Below are 13,755 nucleotides of genomic sequence, written 5' to 3' on the forward strand. Positions count from 1 at the left end.
CTGCACCAGAGCACACAGCACAGTCCAGGGGTACAAAGCATCTAGAATGCTGGGGGACTCTGGTTTAACTCAAACCAGGAAGGGGTCTGGGACAGACATTGCATAAACTGGTTTGACCCAAATCAGTCAAGTCTCATACTACATTCAACCAAGTTTATCTTAAACTGGTTTCAGACATTCTGAAACTGGTTTATGTACACTGAAGTTCTGTTACAGGTGTAAACCAGTTTCTAACCACTTAAACCAGTTTGTGTAATGCCTGTTCCTAGCCAAGATGTCAGCAAAGAACTCATAGAGCACCATGCTGCAGCAGCTGAGGAGACTTTAATTTCTTTAGCGTTTAACTGCTACTTCATGAGAACCTCAGCACAAACTTTCATGAGTGACACTACTATCAGTTAACTGATACTTTTTAGTCCACATCACTCTATACTTTTCCAAACTATTAAATTCATCCTCTTAAGCATATAAAAATCTTTTTAATTCACTTACTTTGCCTCAGTAGTTTTACTAGCTTTTTCCATGTTTTTCAAGCTCTCTGGTGATCGAAGCTGGAACCGACAACTGTCATTCATATTCCAGACGGATTCCATTAATACACCTACTTTAGGAATTCCAGCACTAATTGAAAAAGCAACTGCTCCAGCATGATACAGAGGATTGTTTCTTAAGCACACCTACAGGCAAAAATTAGTTATTTCTATGTAAGATCAAATAAAGCATTAAGTGAGGAAAAAAACATACATCAGCCTGAAAATGTGCCTCCTCTTTAGCAAGTAGAAAAGGAAAACTTGAGGGAAGTGAGGAAGTGAAGGCACAGCATGATATACCAAGCATTTTTGCTGAAAGAAAGAGGCAGCTACCAGTGGCAAAATGGCTACAGTATGGTTATAACTGCCTGATAATACAATAATGTAAAGAGGCAGCCACAAAATGAATGCTAAAAGAAAAAATATTCCCAACAAAAGTACAACTGTAACTTTTAGTCGCTTAGGACTAGGAAGCTGTCTGTTTTGTTATTTTGCCTAACACCAGTAAGTCACATAAAACATCCAAGTCCTTATGCTACTCTTAGACCCAAGCCAGCAAATACTTACTCTTATACAAGTAAAGAAAACATAGCATCTGCAGGATTAATGCTGACTGACTTTTAAACTAATGTACTCTGAGAATATAGTTTCAGAGTCCACAATACACTGCATGCTAATTTTTCAAAGTCACCACACTACCCTCACAAAGTAGATTGAGATAACACCTCCTGTGAATTCAGATTTATTCTGGTAGCGCTTATTTGTCTATATTTACAAAAATAAGCTTATACAGATAAGCTATAGAAGTTGTATCCATCCATAAGGCAATACCACTTGCATGAATAAACAGTCTTGGCATAAAAATCAAGTCTTTTTTTGAGCAACCCGTGTTCCCTCCCATAATACTCAGAATAGTTCACAATATAATGGTTGCACATACCTGGGTGCCAACAGTGATATTAGGCATTGACGAGATACCAGCACTAGACTTCGGTTTTTTATTTTTTGCTCTGGCCTTTTCCAGCATCTTCTTCCTCTGGCTAAAAGGAACTACTCCCCTAGAGGAAAATAATTGATTGGGGTTTTTGTTTGTTTGTTTTTAAAAGAACTATAAAAGAGAGCTTAAAAAAAAAAAAACCCCAAAAAACCCCACAAAACTTTTCACAACTACAATTGCCATAGTTTCATAGTTGGTAGGGTCGGAAGGGACCTGAGCAGATCACCAAGTCCAACCCCCAGCCATAGCAGGAAGAAATACTGGGGTCAAATGACCCCAGCAAGGTGTTTGTCTAACCTCCTCTTAAAGACCCCCAGGGTAGGAGCCAGCACCACTTCGCTTGGAAGTTGATTCCAGATCCTAGCCGCAATTACTGGGGGCTGGACTCAATGATTTTCCAAGGTCCCTTCCAGCCCTAATGTCTATGAAATACTGTGAAGTAGCGCCTCCTGATGTCTAGTCTGAATCTACCCTCTGCCAGCTTGTGACTGTTATTTCTAGTCACTCCTGGTAGTGCTCGGGGGAACAGGGACTCTCCCATTGCCTGCTGGTCCCCTCTGACTAGTTTGTAACAGGCCACTAGATCCCCCCTCAGCCTTCTCTTGTGAAGGCTGAACAGGTTCAGGAACCATAGCCTCTCCTCATAGGGCCTGCCCTGCTGGCCCCTTATCATGCAAGTGGCCCTCCTCTGGACCCTCTCCATGTTGTCCACATCTCTCCTGAAGTGCAGCGCCCAAAACTGGACGCAGTACTCCAACTGCGGCCTGACCAGTGTTGCATAGAGGGGGAGGATCACCTCCTTGGCCCTGCTTGTGATGCATCTGTGGATGCATGACAAGGTATGGTTGGCCTTCCTGACCGCGTCCTCACATTGCCGGCCTATGTTCATTTTGGCATCAATAATGACTCCAAGATCCTTTTCTGCCTCTGCACTGACAAGAAGGGAGTTCCCCAGCCTGTAGGTATGCTGCTGGATCTTCCTCCCCAGGTGCAGCACCTTGCACTTGTCAGTGTTGAAACCCATTCTGTCCTCATCCGCCCACCCCTGTAACCTGTCTAGGTCTGATTGCAGCCTATTCCTCCCTGCTAGTGTACCCAAATCCCCCCACATCTTAGTGTTGTCAGCAAATTTGAACAGGATGCTCTTTACCCCCTCGTCCAAGTCACTGATGATGATGTTGAACAGCATGGGTCCGAGGACCGAGCCCTGGGGGACCCCACTGCCACATCCCTCCAGGTTGAATAGGACCCGTCTACCACCAGTCTCTGGGTGCAGCCCTCCAGCCAGTTAGCGACCCATTTGACTGTGTAGGTGTCGACACCAGTGTTCCCTAGTTTTTTACTGAGAATGGGGTGAGAGACAGTATCGAAGGCCTTCTTGAAATCCAGAAAGGCTACGTCCACTGCTACCCCTGCATCTAAGGATTTTGTGACCTGGTCATAGAAGGCCACCAGGTTGGTCTGACAGGACCTGCCTCTAATGAACCCATGTTGGTTGCCCCTAAGCATATCCTCCCCTGCTGACCCCTCATGGACATGAGCCAGGATAGTTCTCTCAAAAAGCTTCCCCAGGATCGAAGGAAGACTAACTGGCCTATAGTTTCCTGGGTCCTCCCTCCTCCCTTTTTTGAAAGTGGGAACCACATTGGCCCTTTTCCAGTCCTCTGGCACCACACCAGAGCACCACGACCATGCCAGGGGTCCTGCAATGACCTCTGCTAATTTCCTCAGCACTCTGGGGTGGAGATCGTCAGGACCAGCTGATTTAAATACATCCAGTCCCTCCAGAAGTTCCCTGACTAGATCCTCACTGACCCTAGGCCTGGGTGCGCCTCCCCTGGGGCCTGAGGGAGTCCCAGCAGGCAGGCTGATCCAGTCTCTGCTCAAAAAAAATGGAGGCCATAATGATTAAAAATACAACTCTTCCTCAAGAACCTGCAGCAGTGTACAAGTGATGACTTGCTGTTCCCTACTCTTCTATACTGACTGATAGTACTGAGGAACACATACTTATATTTAAGGAAATGCGGGCCATATAGGAAGCAGAAAACAATAGGGAACCAAGACTCAAATTCAATTCACAGTTCTGCTAAACATGCTGAGAAAAGACTAGTACTTGCTGTTTTGCAAGGCTAGCAACATTAACTTCAGGCGGCTTGAACCATTCAGCCATGATATAGCAACGGGCCGATTTCAAGACATCTATCTGATCATAATGACATTTTGTACAGAGGTCAACAAAAGAATCAACTGAAACCATTTAAAAAGGTTTTAAATACTACATTCTTACGACCCTAGCAAAAAGCAAGGCAAATTGAACTGCCGTTCAAGAGACTTGAGTAATAACAACCATATTTTAGAATTTTTAAGTATCATGTAATTTATGTGCGCAGTTCTGAACACTGTTCAACACCAAGATCAGCTTTAACTACAAGGACAGTGTACCCACGATAAATTGTCTACCAGCAAATATTCTCCTAGGTCATCAGTTCCTGGAAGTATTGGAAGCTGTCTATACTGTGGACTAGCCCAAATTTTCAGACTTTAAGGCCTTGTCTTTATGAGAGGGGGACAGGAAAGGGGGGGGGGGGTACACATGCTCTCCACTCATAAGCATGGTCCAAGGAACCATGGTCCACAACTCCTATGACAGTGCTCGAGTAGGGAGGAGCACAGAGGTGTTTTTAACAAAGTTGTTAGGAACACAAGCCTAAATCTTTAATCACTTATCCAGGCTTTTTTTACAGCACTCAATGTAGTATTTGAATACTAATTAAACCTCAACCTATTCTACACATGCTCTCCTCTCATAAGCATGGTCCAAGGAACCATGGTCCACAACTCCTATGACAGTGCTCGAGTAGGGAGGAGCACAGAGGTGTTTTTAACAAAGTTGTTAGGAACACAAGCCTAAATCTTTAATCACTTATCCAGGCTTTTTTTACAGCACTCAATGTAGTATTTGAATACTAATTAAACCTCAACCTATTCTAGTTTACAAAACAGAAAAACGAGACACACTGTGTTAAAATGAAGGCCATTGTAAGAAAACTTAATTCTAAATGGTTGGCTAACATACTTGGAATAAATTCAGAATGTATCCAGCACCCTATACCACTTACCACCAGTACAAATTGTTTTCTAGTTGCGCGCATGTATAAAGAGCACAACAGTGTAACGAAACTATCCGTTCTCCTTGTAACTCAGAGTAGGTCTGGGCAGTGTGTTCTAATTTAGAAGCTACTGAGCTTAAAGTTTCATCCACCCAGGTAGCGACCTAAGAGAGGGGAGATTGAAAAAGCAGCCATGCATTAATTCCTGAATATAAACATACAACCTGCACTTTGAGGATGACAAAACCAGTAAAATCAGTTTGGGACTATATCACCTCATCTAACTTATATCACAATTTTCAGAAATAAAACTAAGTTTTGATCTATTCATATAATTGTCTCTAAATTTCTGGCCAGGATTAGAACTATAAAAGTTTGAAAGAACTGTTCAAGCATTTTAACAGATCTGAATATTTATCCAAACTAAACTCCAAACCATTTTACATTCACCCACTATTATTCAAACAAACTTCTTTTGGCTAACCAATCTTATCACAGAAGAGTTTCAAAATCCACACTATTATTACAGTAGCTCCAAATGGTATGTGAATGGTGGACTTCTTTCTAGTCTTCAGCTATGGTAGTTTTTAGACTACTTTCAGATTCCAAAGGAGCAGAAGTTTAGCAGTTTCAAAAAATTTAATGAGTGGGACAATCTCCCACTGGATAATAAAAGTCCTTAGTGTGGCATTACTCTTTTTTGTTTTTAAACTTGCTTGCAGACTTGAAAATTGATTTTTATGTTTTATATTTATAGAAAAAGTAAAATCAGTAAACAAAGATTATTCAATCTTTATCTTTATAATGAAATGCATTCCACAGCTGCAGACTCTATTCGCTACTGAGATCAAAAGTAAAGTGAAAAACCCAAAAGGTTGATTCATAAATGTCAACAGTAATGGAAAATCTCATACCTTGTTATTTTCTGTTGCTACAGTTGCTCTGATACTATTTGCAGACAGGAGGACTATCTTTTCATTGGTTAATCCCAAAAACATTGCTCGTGGATGATGTAGTGAAGGATTCTTTGAATATATAAAAAGGCATTAGTATTTTATAGTTTCATATAAAAAGAATTATGTTAAGGACAGATTTAAAGATGTACAATACCTGTGCATTTCTGTAAGGTTCTGATTCACTCCACTTCCACTGATAAAGTTCTCCTTTGTTGCTAACTGCCACAAGCTCAGAATACAGAGCTCCAATAGATATAAACTTTGTTCCATCCTACAAATGCAAGAAAATGAACATTTAAACGACAATACTATAAAATAAATCCTTAAGTAACATAAAATTTTTAACAGTGTACAAGTGTCAAGCAGGCAAAAATTAACTTACAAATAATAGTTACTGAAACTACATCAGTTCACCAGCCCTGTATTTCAGTGTCATTAAATTTTAATTCAGTAATGATAGTTATCTAATGGATCAAGTGCCTGTAGGTACTCATGACTTCAAAAGCAAGTCCTGTTTTACTTCTAAAAGCTGTTTTCTGAAGTTGCGGAATAGCACCGTCCTTCACTGACACTCAAATAAGAAAATACATCAATTCAGCAGCTACAAAAAAATGAAGGTAACAATGCTTCATTTTGTTTTTTAAAACAAAAAGACTACAAAAATAAGGTATTTAAAATATTAAAAACCTAAACTTTGCCTGGAAAGAATACTCAATTTGGAAAAATCCATCCTCTATAAAACTTCTGTATAACTATTTATCTTTTATGGTAAGTTTTAGGAAGTTATCATTAACAATAGCTAAAAAAGGGAGGGAACAATGATATAATCTCATTTACATTGTGCATTTTTGTGCATCACACTACTGTCAACTACCTATAAATTTATGGACAGCTAGTAAAAATTCAGGCTAAAAATGCCGAGCCATAGAGTCTGTAAATAAATTTGAGCCATCTCTAAAAGCAATCAAGCTCTGGCTGCTTGTGAAGCCTCTCAGAAAGAAGCTGGAAAGTCAGAGTTTGAATGAAACACAGAGCACAGCAGAGGAACCTGGTGCCCAAGGAGTACAGCACCCTGGTGGAAGCTTTCTATGAGGACTTTGTAGACCAGGGACGGGCAAAATTACCCACCCCTGTTGTAGATCCTTCCCCACCTCTGGTTGGGTTGCAGGTTGGCTTCCTTAGGGTCTGTGCTAGACAGGGGGAGGGAGGCGGGGGAAACAAAGGCAATAGGATTGGGGGCAGAGAGCAGTATGGTGTGGGATACAGTTGGTGGCATCAGAGGAGTGAGTGAGGAACTCCTGGGGTGGAGGCAGTATGGTGCAAAACAACTGCTGCAGTCAAGCAGATGTGTCAATCCAAGAACTTTATTTTTTTTTTTAAGCTACAAACTGAATTTTTTTTTTTGTTTTTAAATAAACTATTCTTAGTGTTGTACTCCTAAATTTGAACCCCACCCTTCTAAGTGGGGTCTAGCAGCAGGGTTGCCTTTACATTAGCCAAAACATTAGTGAAAGTTTGTTTCAGTAAAAAAAGTGCGTCTGTCAGTAAAAAGTCTGCAGACTGTCCGTAAAAGAAAGTCTTGGGTTAGAAAACTTCACTGTTTTGGTAAAGGGGAGCATCTTTATTCAAGAGAAGCACTGATATGAAATTCTTTTAGAAATTAAGTTAAAAGTTCCATTTTTAAGCTAGAACTCTTCACCCTTTTTTTAAAAATAGTTCAGCATTTAAATCCCAAAGTACATAAAAAGAAAACACAATTCAGCAATTTAGAAAAAAGTTTCAGGCTTCAACCCTACAAGCACTGACAGCCTACTAGTCTTGGAAAGGAAATTCCTGCAGGAATCTCCCTGTGAAGATCTAACTACAGGATCCGAGCTTTAATACCTCAGATTTCATGCAGTGTGCAGTAGAATTTTTTTTGTTAGATAGAGGCCTCTGCCTTTTCAGCACTGGATATTTTTTCAACTTTAAAATAGACTAATTTTCTTAAAACTAAAATCTTACAAAGGAAGCTATAAATCAAGATAGGGTCATTTGGGGGATAAGAGGTGTTTGAGGAGCAGGGGGAGAGTTCATTTTTGTTGGTTTTGAGGGCAAAAAAATAAGGGAGTTTCTAATAAACAAAAGCACTCAACCAGGGAATCAATTTTCAGAATAGCTCCCATTAAGGAGGTGGTTTAATGTTTTGGAAGCATCAAGCCTAACATCTCCATATGAAAGAATTTTGCAAATTGAAAAGGTCAAAACTCTCTCTCAAAAGAATAGTTGTTTAATGAAAAATAGCTAATCAAAACAATAAGTAGGTCAGACGTTATGCCTTAAAAAAATATTTCTCTTTATAACAGTTATAAATAGCTATAAAATACATAAAATAGTAACAGTTTAGTATTATATACTGACCCTACATTATACAATCTAATCCCAGATTTCAGTTAAATGGAAAACCAGTACAGTATTTTAACTCATTTAAAGGTGTAGAGACTGTCAACGTATATTCAATGAGGGATTTATATACACTCGTATCCTGGTCACAGAAACCATATAGTGTAAGGTAGAATGAGAAGCCTATACTACATAACAAATATTGTATGTACCAATACCTGCATTTGTTTTTTTTCATTAAATTTCCCACATGCGAAACAAAAGCTTAAAGAACTAGGTAATTCTCACATTACTGGTCCTCTCAATGCCAACTGCAATCATTTCTTAGTCCTTTTAAAACAGGGGCTTAAATATCCATTCCAAGATGACTTTGTATTAATATCAACAGAGTCTGTTGATTTAAGATTAGCTTCCTCCAACTGTACATAAGCTTCATGTTTGAGATTCTGCTGAATGCATCTTTTTTAATAGAGCTGAGAGAAATATTTGCTAGAACATGCATTTGAAGTTCAAGCACTGGACAGTTTTATTTAGTTTTTAACTGGTTAAAAGGCTTGTTTACACAAATTAATAAAAAACATGGCTGTGTTTTTGTATTAAAACGGTACTTGGGAACAAAAAATTACTAAGTAGCATATAAACAACATTATCAACAATAATATACTGCAAAATAGGCATAGTAAAAAAAAAAAAAAAAAAAAAAGAGTAAATCAGAAACAGCTAGGTAGCTAATGCATTGTAGTCACTTGTAGTGTACAGTTATATAGAGAAAGCAGTTCGTTCCAGGAAGGATTTCAATGTTCTGTAATTTTTTCCCCCTGATTTAGTAAACAACAAAAACAATTTTTGTTCTGTGAAAGCCTGTCATTCTGAGGCTGTCTGTGGGCCTGGAGTCCCTGAGCATGGGAAGCCCCAGCTACTACAGAGACTGACAGCGATGCTTCCAGGGTCTGTGGGAGCCTAGCTAATGTGCTGCACAGCACCTGGGAGCCCAGCAACTTGACCACCTGAGGAACCAGGGTACTGTGGGCTTTCAGGTGCCTGGTTTCCCAGCAGGAGAGCCAATAAGTTGGGCAGACTGCTGATGAAATTGACTGCCAAGTTAGCAATCAGACAGGTTGGGCAGCTGAACTGCCTCCAAGAAATGGTTCAATTTCATGCAACTCCACCCCCACCAAAAAGTGACAGGTGTTTTCTGGGTTTTTCCACTCCCATGGCTAAATAGGAATTATGCCCAACCTGTACTTTCCTTTTACCACCCTCGCTCCCTCCCAAACCTTACTCCAGCATGCTTCCATGTCTTAGCCTTTCACACTAAGCTTTCGGAGACAGGAACCATGATACAGCTACTCCTCACTTAACATCATAGTTATGTTCTTGAAAAACGAGACTTTAAGCAAAACAATGTTAAGTGAATCCAATTACGTCACAGTAGTTACCCACTAGCAGGCAGTGGCCAAACAACAATGTAACCAAACACTGCGACTTTAAATGAACGTGTTCTCTAATAGATCAGCAACATAATAACGAAACAACGTTAACTGGGGTGACATTAAGTGAGGAGTACCTGTACTATGTTTATAAGGTGCATAGCAAATGAGACCCCAAATCTGCTTGTGACCTGCAGGCATCACTATAATCCAAATATAGCGCATATGGCTACAAAAAAAAAATTACAGTAGTGTTGCATTGTGTGACAAATATCTAAAAGACCAGAGCTGTAGCCAAGCTTGCATCTTGGTGCCTGGTGCAGGTCATATGCAGAGCACCCCCCTATATGGCACTATGCAATACTACTTCCATGTGATTTTGCACCTTCTGTGCAAGGGCACCCTATGTCAGTGCACTGCTGGTAACATCCCTTGCTACAGTACTGTAAAAAGACCCTCATGGAGATTTTCAAGGCAGAGCAGACCAGACCATTTTGCCATGCATTTTTTTACTAGAAGATATGGCCAGATCCTCTCTACTACTTTTAGGAACCAGAATCCCATTTTTAAGTTGTATAAAATGGAGGCAGAGTTAAGGATCAACAGTAACTTCTTAAAGCCTGGTTTCTCATCCCTGTATTAAAGCTTTTTTGATATCTGGTACAGTTTATGTACTCATTACAGACATGTGCTCGCTCTATACTATTATAATGAACTGTCTGGAGGCCTTTTAAAAATTAAGAAATGTGTTACTCATACAAGGCAACTTAAATTTTAATATTTCCAGAATTTCAATATTTGTTATTTTAAGTATAAAATTTTCCCTCTAAGTGTTTGTTTTTTAAAATGACTGCACATAAACTGAAGTATACAAGTCTAAAGAATGCTTAAGACAATTATTCAATAATTCTGAAATTAAGGTGAAGCCTGTGGTTTATTAATAACAACAATTATCTACTCTTTCACTATTTAAGTCATATTGACTTTAACCTGCGCAAGATGAAGGTTTAAAAATCAATGTGCTAAATCTTATTGCAATACACCTTTATGATGCTGCATGCTAAATTAACTCTGATACTGGTTGGTGTAGTAATCAGCTTGTAAGTAAATACTTTAGCTAGTTTAGTGTGCAATCTTTCAATTATTAATCTTATGAACTAATGCAATTAGGCTCCACCATTTTATATGGTGGACAGTTATCTTAGACATGCTGCTGAAGACCATGTTTCCTTCCGGTCTGAATTCCACAGAGGTCCTAGGTACAGTTTTGCTACCAACACACCTATCTAATGGCAATTTTACTTTCAGAGTTCTTGTTTTCTTTCTATTTTCCAATAGACTGAAAACATTTAAGAATTAAAGTTAACTACAAAAGCTTCATTGAACACTTGCTGTTGGTTAGTGGAAAGCTGTCAAGTCAAAAATGCTACCTGCATCTAGGCTGTTTACAATGAAGAGCAACAGCTGAAGGACTAAAATAACCAGCCATTTCCTACCCACAACAAGATGAGGAAGAGGAAGGAAAAAAAACACAAATAAGTCATAGTGAACATGGTTTATAAGATGTATTCACCATTTTTAGCTTTTATCACAAATAGTTTAATAGATTTGACTTTCAAATTTTGTAAAACAATACATTGCCTCCTTTTACTGGATGGTTAACTCATGGAATAATATCAAATATTCATTTAACAAGCCATTCTGAACACAGAATGGTACAAACTGTGAAAAAAAATCATGTCTATTGTCTTAAGAGACCTAGGTATACACGAATTAACTACACTCTGGGAAAAGTTGGTGTATTTTTATGTTCTCTGTTCATTAAAAGATTTTCCTTTGGTTACATACATTTTCAGCTGGAAAAAGTGAAATTTTCTTAAGCATATATGCTCAGATCTTAAGATGCACATGCTCAAGAATGCATTTATGCTTTTGAAAATATGAAATTACCAACAGTTCAAAATTCTCTTTTAATTAAATATAAAGGATAGCAAAATAGTGAAGACTGGAAGGGAACATTTGAACAGTTTTCCTGTCATCACTTGCTGTCCATAGTGTAACAAGCTCACAAAATAACAAAATACAGGAAAACTGTTTTGCTATGATATGGCTGCCATCAACACGGACTATAGAGCAATAGCAACATTGGCTTATACTAATGTTGATAAATGCCAGCATCAAAAATGGCATATCTTCCAACATTCAAATTAAAACTATAGTCCTAACCTGCCTTACGTAACTCAGCCAAGATTTCTCTTTTTTCACTTCAGTAGGATGTAGTAAACCTAACTCCTCAAAGCTAAATATTGAAAGCAGTCCACTTGATTTCTCCTGCAATGCAGACAATCTGGACTGGAGAACAATTTTGGTGCCCATGGCAAATATTTGCTATTGATGTGCTGTGTGACTGCACGCAACTGTATATGAAGCTTTTGGGAACAAACAGGATAGGAATTCAAAGTAAGAAACTAGATTGATTTTACTCTCTGGAAAAAAGAACTTAGAAGTAATGTACAGTCCCAGGTTCTACTGGACTCATCACTAAGTTATCAGGCAGACTTGTAAGAGATAACCCCTGTTTCTCGAACTGACAACCTAACCACTTTAAGCCATATGCTTATCATAGTCATTGTGGTTTACACCACAGCTTATTACTAGGACTGAAGATGGAAACAACATGAAAACATAGTTGCTGATCTCATCAGTAGGATGAATCAATTCAATAAGTCACTTATGTGCCATGCACCCTTCCACTGGCTCCAAGTATGCCTGTTTTTTGTTTATTATTCAAGGACTTTTTTTTTAGATTTTGAAGGTTATCAGTAGGTTGGGACACAGGTTTAGCAGCTAGATCCTCAAACAGAATACTCTTTGACTATACAGCTAACAAATCCCAGGGGAAAATAATGGAGAAGAGACAAAGTATTCTCAAAACAAGAAGGATGAGCTATAAAATGAACCAAGAGGCAAATAATCTAAGTTCTGGCCACTCTGGAATATACTAAAAAACCTGTTTTGATAACGTTTCCTTGCTTTAACTGAAAGCTGAAATGTGTATGTATATTTGTTTAAATATTTTTGAGAGAGGTATCAGTCAAAAGAAGCCACCCTGAATCTGAGAAGAGCAGAACAGTTCATGAAGTCTGTGTTAAGTCTTAAGTGGTTTTCAACTAGAAATGTTGAAATATTATGGCAATGAACACTATAAAAACTAAGATGTCCCAGGAAGAGATTGTAGACTCAACCAATCTATTGTATGAAATCAGTATCAGAAAATAGTGCTCAAGGAAGAAATTGAATAAATTAACGGGGGTGGTGGCCATGTCAGAAAGGGAACACTTCACTTCCACAGAAAAGCATGGGTACATTGTAGCAGATAGCTGAAGGATAGTCTGGTAGCCCAAGTTCCGACTCCTATTAATCATGCTCCGCTCCATTAAAAACATTCCTTTTTGTCCAGCTGAGCTTGGTAGCCTTCATTCTACTGCCAGATCAGCAAGAGGACCAAGAGCACAGATTTTGCTGATTTAAGAGATTAGAGTTACTAGCTCAGATACCAGGTCAGAATCCCATGCACCGGTCAGATCAAGATGCACTTATTTAGAAAAAAACTATTACTTTCCTGACTCTCAAGTATCTATGCAACTCAGCTTCAGCAGCTGGAGGAAAATGGGGTCAGTGCTCCAGGTAGGCAGCTAGAGAGACTAAACCTTATATTCCATGACGGGGGAAGGAGGGATGCCAGACAGATGGAATAAGTAAGAACATATATAGCCACAAACCTTCAATTACTGAGACATGAACATCAAAAGTATAAACAGAAATAAATAAGTGCATAAGAAAATGTAACAAATTTACTTCAATAATTACACAAACAAAACCAAGTATTCACCAGGAATTATATATTTGCATATAATATACAAAATGAATAAACAAGCCAAAAAATTCTCAGTACCTTGTCTGGCCACCACTGCAAGTCTTCTCCTAATGAGACAGGGCTTTGGACAGGAGTATTCTTCTTATCCAGGTTTGGCTCCCCTTCCTTACTTGTAGAGCCCCTTTCATTATCAAATGAGGCTCCATCAAGCCACCTTCGTTCACGCAAACGTAAAACGGACTCACGTTCACGCAACAGCTCAGAGTCTCTCTCTAAGGGAAGAAGGAGAACTGGTATGCAATTGGGTCACACCAGTGGGATAAAAGTAAGCCACTCTCTAGTAAAGACCCTTCAGGATGCAACTAACAGTAGGCAAATCTACTCATCATTAATTAAAAATATTTATATATAAAAATTCCTGACATGCAACATTCAATATAAACCCTTTCAAGCATATGTACTTCACATTA

General features: G+C 38.9%; 1 protein-coding gene across 1 annotated transcript in view; it reads right to left on the reverse strand.

Moving 5' to 3' along the window:
* Window positions 1-13,755, reverse strand: part of UBR5 (ubiquitin protein ligase E3 component n-recognin 5) — a 140,873-nt gene that overhangs the window by 76,327 nt on the left and 50,791 nt on the right. The window contains exons 9-14 of the mRNA XM_025209929.1: window positions 13,364-13,575; window positions 5,751-5,867; window positions 5,555-5,665; window positions 4,650-4,804; window positions 1,471-1,588; window positions 493-677 (exon numbers count right to left, since the gene is read on the reverse strand). Of these exons, the coding sequence (XP_025065714.1) occupies window positions 493-677; window positions 1,471-1,588; window positions 4,650-4,804; window positions 5,555-5,665; window positions 5,751-5,867; window positions 13,364-13,575 (898 nt within the window). The remainder of the gene's footprint in view (window positions 1-492; window positions 678-1,470; window positions 1,589-4,649; window positions 4,805-5,554; window positions 5,666-5,750; window positions 5,868-13,363; window positions 13,576-13,755) is intronic.

Source organism: Alligator sinensis, unplaced genomic scaffold (genome assembly GCF_000455745.1).
Source record: "Alligator sinensis unplaced genomic scaffold, ASM45574v1 scaffold1115_1, whole genome shotgun sequence".
In the NCBI taxonomy this organism is placed as follows: domain Eukaryota; kingdom Metazoa; phylum Chordata; order Crocodylia; family Alligatoridae; genus Alligator; species Alligator sinensis.